The sequence below is a fragment of the Anoplophora glabripennis genome, unplaced genomic scaffold (assembly GCF_000390285.2).
Source record: "Anoplophora glabripennis isolate ALB-LARVAE unplaced genomic scaffold, Agla_2.0 scaffold387, whole genome shotgun sequence".
In the NCBI taxonomy this organism is placed as follows: domain Eukaryota; kingdom Metazoa; phylum Arthropoda; class Insecta; order Coleoptera; family Cerambycidae; genus Anoplophora; species Anoplophora glabripennis.
The window spans coordinates 246,872-256,558 of NW_019421739.1; the positions used below are offsets into that span (position 1 = coordinate 246,872).

At 30.5% G+C, this 9,687-nt stretch overlaps 2 protein-coding genes across 6 annotated transcripts in view; one reads left to right on the forward strand and one right to left on the reverse strand.

Annotated features, from left to right (window-relative positions):
- LOC108908417 (focadhesin) overlaps positions 1–6,455 on the forward strand; it is a 21,278-nt gene extending 14,823 nt beyond the window's left edge. For both annotated transcript variants that reach the window (XM_018712451.1, XM_018712450.1), the window contains exons 8-14: positions 499–752; positions 805–1,004; positions 1,306–1,542; positions 3,037–3,294; positions 3,876–4,072; positions 4,293–4,599; positions 6,140–6,455. In XM_018712451.1, the coding sequence (XP_018567967.1) occupies positions 499–752; positions 805–1,004; positions 1,306–1,542; positions 3,037–3,294; positions 3,876–4,072; positions 4,293–4,599; positions 6,140–6,304 (1,618 nt within the window). In that variant the 3' untranslated portion in view covers positions 6,305–6,455. The remainder of the gene's footprint in view (positions 1–498; positions 753–804; positions 1,005–1,305; positions 1,543–3,036; positions 3,295–3,875; positions 4,073–4,292; positions 4,600–6,139) is intronic.
- Positions 2,177–9,320, reverse strand: LOC108908421 (uncharacterized protein C1orf43 homolog). 4 transcript variants are annotated; one of them, XR_001964370.2, is made up of 7 exons: positions 8,741–9,320; positions 8,522–8,684; positions 8,244–8,463; positions 7,938–8,160; positions 6,701–6,812; positions 2,423–2,616; positions 2,177–2,365 (listed from the first exon to the last, which is right to left on the reverse strand). XR_001964370.2 is itself a non-coding variant. In XM_018712456.1 (4 exons), the coding sequence occupies exons 1-4, from the start codon at positions 8,936–8,938 to the stop codon at positions 7,956–7,958; spliced, it is 786 nt and encodes a 261-aa protein (XP_018567972.1). In that variant the 5' UTR covers positions 8,939–9,320; the 3' UTR covers positions 7,849–7,955. The 4 variants fall into 4 exon arrangements, 1 of the variants encoding a protein (XP_018567972.1); XR_001964369.2 differs by lacking the exon at positions 6,701–6,812 and having other exon boundaries at positions 2,178–2,365; XR_001964371.2 differs by lacking the exon at positions 6,701–6,812 and having other exon boundaries at positions 2,178–2,386.
- Between the last annotated feature and the right edge of the window lie 367 nt (positions 9,321–9,687).

Genomic DNA, 9,687 nt, shown 5'->3' on the forward strand with positions numbered 1-9,687 from the left:
AAATGTAATAAAATTTCCAGGATCGTATTTAAAAAAATGAAGTTGATGATGGTCCTGGAGAGATGAAACGTATAAAAATTGATTATGTCATTCGATAGAGGGCAATATCACCTTAAACAAGGCTGATATGAAACAAAAACGAATTTCCAAAATTTCGTTTCTTTTCAAATATTTTGAAAATTAATCATGTTGATTATTTAGAAGCAAAATGTTGGTCCCCTGATTATGCAACTTTGCTCCCGTTTAAGCTACTTTGTATCTCTTACCGTTTCCAAGATCCCTATAATAGTGAGACGCGAATTTGTAACAGCCTGTATATCCTCTCATGCCGAATAAAGTAAATGCAATCAGTGAAGAACCATTGAATTAATTTAGAATTTAAAAAATATTGTGTTATAATTGGCTAATTACTGATGGTAATCAGTTTATTGTGCATGAAAGAATACCACTTTTGTTAATAAAAATTTTAAATTTTAAATCAACAAACCTGTTTTTTAGTTTATGTTCTCTATTACACGAAATCCCCCATCTACCATATGCTGAATCCAACGTGGCATTACAAGAAGAGATAGTAAAAACATTATGGGATTATGTCCAAATTGGTACTCCAGAAATAGCTGAAGCAGCGCTAAACAGTTTAACTTCTTTCAGTTTAGAACAGATATGTTCTCAGTTGCCAGAACAATATTTAGAAAATAATACAATCCAAGAAAGAAAAAGGACTGCAGTAGGAATTCCACAAACGGTTCCAGGTATTATTATGATTTTTAATTTAACAGATCACATATATTACACAATTTGCAGGAAATACCTGGGTAAAATTTCTCATTGAAAACAGAGCATATAAAGAAGCAGGTGATTTTATAATAAAAATGATATCCATAGAGGTTGCAGGATATTTAAAATATGTGTATCAGGTTAAAGGGCATAGGGAACCTATAAACTACGACTATTTGCCCACTCATAGTATTGTGAGAGGAATTGGAGAGTTTATAAAGACATGGGTAATTAATGTGATTTCTTTTTTGTTTACAAAATTTACCAAAATCAAATTAAAATTCTTTCTAAATGAACTCATTTGATTAAAATATTTTCAGTATTATTTTAATAATATTATGGTCAGTTAAAGTTGACATTCAAAGTTAATCAAAATTTTGTTTAGGAGGTACCTACAGTTAAAAAAACTAAATATAGTAAACTAATTCGTACAATAAGTACTACAAGTCAAGTATTTGTTGAAATATATTCTATAATTTTGACCATTTTTTTCCCATTAATTTATTTAAAAATAACATACTCTATAAGGCAACTAAATGGAAACACAGCATTCATGACCTTCTGTACATTGAATGTCTAAGAATATTTAGCAAGGAATACAGTAAACCATTACCACCATTGGACTGGTGTTTTCTACAAGAATTATTACATGATAGTAGAATAAAGAATTACTGTATAGACATTGCATCTCATCAAGCAATACTATCTGGTACAGCTCGTCGGCTTGTAGAAAATTATATTGTGGCTGTGACAGAAAATCTACAGGTACGTATTCAAAAAATAATAAAAACTAGTTTAAATTATGAAGCTGTTCGATAACTCCATGCAAAATCAAGAGCATAACGTTAAGGTTAGACATTTCTTCTAGAAAGATATAATAAGTTTTAATCGGATTATTCATTGAATAATTTATTTTTGGTGATATCCTACATCGATTAAGTATAGTCATATAAAAAAATGGAGAAAAGTGAATATCAAAATCACAATTGTAGAAATATTTCAAAATGTTCTTGACATTAGTCATGGAAGATGAAAGATTGAAAATACGTTACAAAAACTTTTTTCACAAGGAAATTCTGGGCTAAGTGGGTGCCATGTTTGCTCATTCTCGATGAAATGCATCAGCATGTGAACATTTGTAAGCAAATTTTGAAACTGTTTCAACACAATCCAATCCAATTTCTTCTTCATTAATAATAATAGAAGAATGATTTATCAGTACCATTTTGAAACTGAGGAACAGTCAACATAATGTATTGCCATTGGAGAACCCACTCCCAAGAAAACAAAGTATGTTCTAGCACAGGGAAAAGTTGTGGTCGCTGTTTTCTGAGATGCCTTTGGCATAATCTTAACACTTTTTAACAAAAAAAAACAGATTCTTTTCTTAGAACAACTTTAATTGACTTATATGGTGTACTGGGATAATTCGTGTGTCCTACGCTAATGCCTGTCTAAGAGTGCCACACTCACTAATCTTAACTTATGTTTACAAAATAGTCGTCCAAATACTCTCATATTAATCTATCATCGAGACGGGTCGAGATCGCTGACGACGCTGGTAAAATTCCGTGAACTAATTGATTTTCTAGAAAAAATAAGATTTTAACTGGGACATTTTTAATAAAGGAGGAAAGCCAAGTACCTGGTAAAAAAGAAAATTCTTTTCCATCAAAACGGTGCATCAGCTCACTCTTCTGCAATTGTGACAATTGAATTACGCAATATAATTTTTACACATCCCCCATACTCTCCAGATTTAACATCCTTGGACTAATATGTACTATTCCCTAATATGAACAAATATTTTGCTGGTAAAAAATTCACATAGAATGATTGCTGAAACAATAAGCTATTTAGAGGACTTGCATAAATTTTATTATGTGGTTGAATTTTACAAACTGCAGTGCCTGTGCAGACCCTGGAGAAGAATGTCAAAAAAAAAATTCTGAAATATTTGAAATATTTAATCTTCTGTTTTTGCACAGACTTATCGAACAACCCTCATAAGTTGTTTTCTATTGAATCAAGAAATATTTTGAAAAAATAACACATTTTGCTAAGCAAAAATGTTTCGAATTTTATTAATGGTCCCTAGATGAATATTTGTTTTTTTTTTAGTTACTTTAACAATTTCTATAATGATCACAATATCTGCATGTTATTTTCTCAAAACTTTCCATGCCATGTATGTTAAATTTTTAGAGAAAATCCAAACTAATTTTTAAAATTCAAGTAGGTACATAATTAATTTTACAGGACGATGATATTATGAACGTGCTGAGGAATTTTAAATACCTAGCAAATAGCATTCAACCATTAATCTTGAAACCATTTTTTGAAAAAACGATAGCGTTCAGTATTGGCAAATATGTGAGTGGAGACAAGAGTTTACTAGAAAAGATATTAGAATTCATTAAGGAAGTTCTTCAAAATCCTGAAATACAAGAAACTAACAAGATAACAATTGCAGACGTTTTAAATGATAGAATTCTTATTGTAGACATAAAATCTGAGGTGAGACATTATTACATTATTTCTTGTTAGTATATGATACATAGTTTTTTTTAAATCAATGTTTAGTTGAAGCCTGTATCAGACAATGCAATTTAGTTGCAGCGACAAAATTTCGGGGATTTTGTTGCAGGGTTAAAATGGCATTCTTATTAATAATGGGACAGAATTGCTGCAATTTGTTTAGTTTGCAGTAGTGTTACCAACTGCATTGTTTAACATGTAAAATTTCTTGTATGTATCTTGTAAACAATTATTTTTTATTCAAGCAAAACATTGCAATGGATGAAAATTTAAAAGTAAATTGCTGTATAGCTTTAATAGTAGCTTTAACGGTGTTACTAACAACAACCATGATCAACAACACCTAGGTTGGTAATAAACAAATCTTCATAAAAGTAACTAGAATCCCTGCAATTTTGTTGCACGGAATAGAGCATGTTCTAATTCATGCAATTCAGTTGTCAGAATTGGACAGAATTGCATAGTCTGATAAGAAAAATTTCATGGATTCTATCGCGGCAACCAAATCCCTGCAACAAAACTGCATTGTCTGATACAGGCTTAACTGTTTTTTTTTTTAGTTATTTGACATACTTCTGAAATGTGTAATCATGTTACCAAAAAAATGTGTTGACGAGATAACAAATCTAAAATCTGACGTGTCCAAAGAGTGGTTAGAAAAAGTAACAAAAATAAGGTGTTCTATTGCCTCAAATACAAAGGTTGCACCCTTACTTTGGTTAAACGAAGTTATTGAAGTTTCTAGTTCAATCGAAAGGTTAATAAAAAGTTTTTTAGAATTTTTTAATTTCTTTCAGGTTTTTTTAAACTTGTAAATTATTTAATTAAAATAGTATGCTTGTATGTAAAAATTAATGTCAAAATATTTTTATTTCTTTGAATATAAACTTCTGTTCCAAAAGAATGATTCAAAAGTTAAATAAAGCTTAAAAATTCAGAACTACTTAATTATTTTACTAAAACTCATAATTTTTCAGAAACAACTTCATTGTTAATGAATTTGTCAAAGTATTTAGAAAACATGTAAATAATCCATCAGAATGTGCGCTATGGCTTTTAGAATTAATAGGACAGATTCAATCAAATGTAGCAGAAAGATGTGATGAAGGACAAATGTCGTATTATTTTGATTTGCTTATTTTGACTATAGTAGAATTTTCCGGATATTCAACCTTTCTAATAATAGATGAAAATCTTGATCATGATGTAAGAAGAAAAGAATTATTTCCACAAGCATTTAATGCTTTATTAAGCATGAATGACTGGAGTGTTTGCACTACTCAGGTAAGAACAAATTTTTCGGCAAATCTATTTTATGTTCTTTTAACTCTTATTTATTTATATACAGTGTATCCCAGTTTAAAGTTGCACAGGCCATTATAAGAGTAAAAAATACCCACATGTAAATTTAAGTATTTTTAATAGGTCAAATAGATCAAATAGCTTTAAAATGCACATATGTAAGTATATACAGGGTGATTCACAAACGGTGACCAAAAATGAAACCTCGTATTCTTTGGTGAATTTTTAGGGTAGTCTTCCGTATAAAGTTTTTATCTAGGATGCTTTGTTAAAAAGATACAGGCTGTTAAACTTAAAAATATACACTTCGATAACATGCTGTTTAAAATATCATAGTAGGCTGCGATAGCAACTTTGACATTCTGAGCAGTTATAGGAAATAATAAATGATGCTTTACATCAGATTCAAGCAACAATAAATTTCAAACAAATTACATCTTTGTTACTAAAAAGATATTGCACCTGTGTTCGTGGAAATTGAGGTATTTTTGACGATTTACTCAAATAAAATCATTAAAATGATAACTAATGTTATTAATTTCTTTATTGGAATAAATAACGGAATGTCTAGTGTCTGTCATGTAATTTAAGTAAAAGTGTTTTCAGTTCGTTTTTTAAGTTTTACTCGAAAATCAGGCTTTTTTCCAAAAAACGTAAGAGAGTAGTAATTTGCAGAAAATTGAAAGACGAATCCGAAAATATCAGGGTTGTTACTGTAAAGCAGAGTGTACTATTTTATTCAGAAAAATATGCCACCAATACCGTTTTTCTGCCGCCACTCGAGCATCTAAATTTTAGGAAAACGCCTCAGATTTTGGACAATATTTACATACATAGATGTGCCCAATTTCAAATTATTTCCTTCCTAGTTTTTAAATTATTAAACAGGTTTTTAAGTTTAACACCTTGTATCTTTTTAACGAAGCGCCCTAGACAAAAACTTTATATGAAAGACTCCTCTTAAAATTCACCAAAGAATATGAGGTTTTATTTTTGGTCATCGTTTGCGAATCACCCGCATAACAATAATTTTTGATTTGTATAAAAAATCAAATTAGATTTCAGGTAAAAAAATACTGTTATATACTATCTTTTAAAAAATTTGCTAAAAAATCGTAATAGGCTACTATGTATTTGTAATTTTGAGGAAGTTATAATATCCAATTAGTATAGTATAGGTACTTAGGGTCTATTTAATATTTTTTAAACTTTTGTCTAATTTAATTTGTCTTCTACTTGTAGGCCAATCAATAGCACATTAAATCAGTGATTTTGTGACAAAAATACTCGTAGCAAACGGACTGTGCCATATATGACGGCAAATTAAAAAATGGTAAATTGGAGTAGGAAACATAAGCATACCTACAGACTGTTTTACATGTTGGCACAGTCTGTTTGCTACTAGTATTTTTGGCACAAACAAAACCTCTATTGATTGGCCTATTATTTTAATAATGGCTTATACCACCATAAATCTACATCCTGTATATTAAGTGTTGGTTTGCAAATTTGTTTTTGGTAGGCATTGGAATGGTTATTTCATATGAATGCAGAAGAAACAGTTCCAAGTGAATACAGAAATTTATTTGGATTAACTTTATGGTCTCTGAGACATGATGAGGAATTTTTAAAAAATTTGAGATGGATGAAATATTTAAGTAGCAAGGCAGTTGTCGATATCATTTAGGGGAAAATATTTAATCAATTCTACAATGTTTTAGATGAAATCATATTTTATATAAATATCACTAGATAAATCCTTTCATTCTTCTTAGCTGAGAAAATATGTATTAGTGACTATTACAATTTCAGTCTATATAAATGATTTTTTTCCAGTTTTTGGACTTTTATTTAGTTTATTATATTTATCACATTTCCCATTCTAAGATCTACTTAGCAACACTTGGGACTTAAAATTTCTCTTTGAGAGTTTTTAAGTGATAGGCAAAACTTCGATAAGACTTCAGACAAGTTTCTTTAGCATGGGAAAGTCGATTTTATCAAAAGGCATGAAGTTTCTCTTTAAATACAAAAATATTTGTAAAACTACTCATTATTTATTTTCCTTCCAATTTATACATACCCGCTCAATCAATGCTCCAGCTTATATGATATTAATTAGTTGTACTCAGTCTGGCGCACCGCCTGAAAGATGGCTACGGACCACCGGTTGGGAACCATTGGCTTAGTATGATCTTCAATAATGACAAAGTTTGTAATCAACCAAGATATAAAAACTTATTCTGATTATTGATAACAATTATGTTCATAAATTTATAAGTTTTTCATTTGATCTTAATTTATTATATTCAACTTGTACTATATACTCGTCATCAATGAATGAAAAAACCATTTGGAATTAAAGAAAGTTTCATCTAGGATGTATATTAAATTTTGATAAAAAATAGTTTGCGAAAATAGGAACTGTCAATTACCATCCTTTCCTATTTTTTGTTAGTGTTTCCCGTGTTAAAGTATTATATCAAAAATTATGTAGTGGCTGTCATAAAATTTACACCAAACAGGGAACTGTTTTATTTATGATTTTAAAAACAATTTTTTCCTGATTTTTCCTTGTCAAATACAGATTTTTTCGTTTAGGAGAAAATGTCATTTTAATCAGCTAAAAAATAAATAAATATTTCTTTGGTCAAATTATTAATATATTTATTATGGGAATATTTGCTATTTAATAATGATAATGTGCCTACTTTAATTAAAAAATATATAAAAAGTATAAGTTAAAATCAATCCCTAAATACATTTTTTAATAAAATAACATCATTTTCTTGTAAATTAAAAACTGATTGATATATTTAGGTTGCACTTTATTTAAACCAGCAAAAATGATTACATTCTTTCTAAAATCATGTACAAAATTTTAATTGTTATTACAGGGATTTCAGAATCTATTGGAGATAGAAACACTGAAAAGCTTTAATGGACAAAGTAGTGCAAAATGTATTGCATTAATTCCACTGCAAAAAAGGCCCCCTCATATGAATTAAAAAAAAGTCAAAATTCTTGGACCATCCCGACATATTTTTTTTCCTTTCCTACTAAAAAAACGAGTATGTGAATAACGGTATCACAAACTAATTTTTAATGACACTCTATGAAAATGTGAAAATTTCCTTGATAATTTTTCAATTTCCAGATTGGTTACACTTCAACAGATTTTTAAAAATAAAGCGAGGCTGTGTCGAAAACAAAAACACATTAAAAAAAATGTAATTGTACAGATACATCAAATAATTTATTTAATACTACTGTTATCAATATCACTAAAAAAAAAAATCCAATTTAAGGTAGGTGCCTACTTGTAAGATAAAGCAGTTTCAGACTGGTGTTTCATTATCAGTAGAAATGGGAACAGTTAATGAAGTAGGTCTAGATTCAAGTTTATCTGAAACGCTTAAAATTTCCTCCTCAGTAGTATAGCTGGAATGCATATTTTTAGATCTTTCAACAGGTAGCCGTTTTTGTGGTGTACGATTAGGTGACGACTTTCTACTTGTGTTATACGATTTTAGAAGCTTTGTCCTAAAAATAAATTTGTCCCACAATCTTCAAAAAATGCTTAAACTATTGCATAATATTAAGGATAAAAGTTATATTTGACTTACGCATCCACTAACTTCAACAAAAGTCTGTTATACTGTTGATATTCCTCATCTCCAAAATGGCTGGGGTCATGTCTAGCATGTTCATATAAATCGCAGAATTGATGAATCAGTCTCTGCCCACTGCCGTTTAATGGAGCTGCTAAAGTTGTTAAAAGATATGCCCTTAAATTTTCACTAGGATGCCGAAATAAGCAACTATCCTGCTTTGTAATCTCACTCTCTAAAAGAAAATCTTGTCTGTTCGATTCTATGAATTTACCTAATTTACAATTCATCACCTAAAACTTTCACATCGTCTACAGCTTTTAGTCTATAGTAATGGGCAGGAATCTGTTGGCCTGGACAAACAATATATCTTGGATCAGTTTTACTGATTAATTGGGGTTCACACATAATTTTTTGTACTAGGTCTATTCGCCTTTCTATTTCTCTTTTCAACACCTATAAGAAATCATTGAAATAGTGTCATACACACAACTAGGCTGATAACTAATTACCTTTGAAGCGTCATGTCCTATAGGAACATGAGGCCCCCTACGAGACCTTAATGCAAATCGCATGATTTGCCTTTTGGCAAATATGAACAATAGCAAAAAAGTTAACACCCCTAATCCAATAATTATAACAACTGTTACACCAGACAACTCCTCCGACATGTTTTTTGGCTTTGTTAGTTTTTCTGCTCTGGCATGCATTTGTGATTCTTATGTGTACTATAGGTACTTGTATTTTTTTGATAACAATAGTATTATATTTGTTACACAATCCTTTGAAATCACATGATCAACTTCTTAATAAAAATATATACATGTAGGTTTTGTGATATCAAATTTTAAAACTTAAACAATTAATCGTTTAAATTTATTCTAATAAGCCACAGATTTGACGATATATTTATAATATTGCAATAAATATTTCTTACACAATCCTTTGAAATTACATAATCAGACTTCTTACAGAAACAATAAAAATATACAAACGTTGCACGTTTTTTTATGCTGTTATAAAATTGATATTGAATCTTAATGTTAATCTACAATCTACAATTGATACAATTCATTATCCCCAAAACAATCATAGGGCCTTTCGATTTGGCTAAAATAGTAACTCGCCGCCATTATTCTATGGCTAGAAATTGGCCTCAATGATTTGGGATCGAGGGGGATTATCCCTCTTTATCCTGCCTCATCTCGTGTAGGCCTGGACAGCCTTCGTAGGTGGGCCCCATCCGTCGTCTACCCCGACCGCAAATGCGGCCGGTGTAGGCGCTTTGTGGGACCTCCTTTTGTCCTGGCTGGGCCCCGCCGGCTAGGGCCCTTTCTTCTGGCGCTCTTCTTGCTTCGCCGGCTCGTCTGTGTAAACCCCGGGGGTAGTGTCATGTTTATGTGTGGTATGGTTGGGTAGGGTAGTGCGGCTATGCAGCCTGGGATGCGCTTTGCTAAGG

Bases quoted from the DNA above. Each gene is read 5' to 3' on its own strand.
- LOC108908421 (XM_018712456.1), bottom strand. From the start codon at position 8,938: ATGCATGCCAGAGCAGAAAAACTAACAAAGCCAAAAAACATGTCGGAG. The intron at 8,464-8,521 runs GTGATGAATTGT...ATTTTCTTTTAG, and splicing joins AGACGATGTGAAAGTTTTAG to AGAGTGAGATTACAAAGCAG. The intron at 8,161-8,243 runs GTAAGTCAAATA...ATTTATTTTTAG, and splicing joins TTGTTGAAGTTAGTGGATGC to GACAAAGCTTCTAAAATCGT.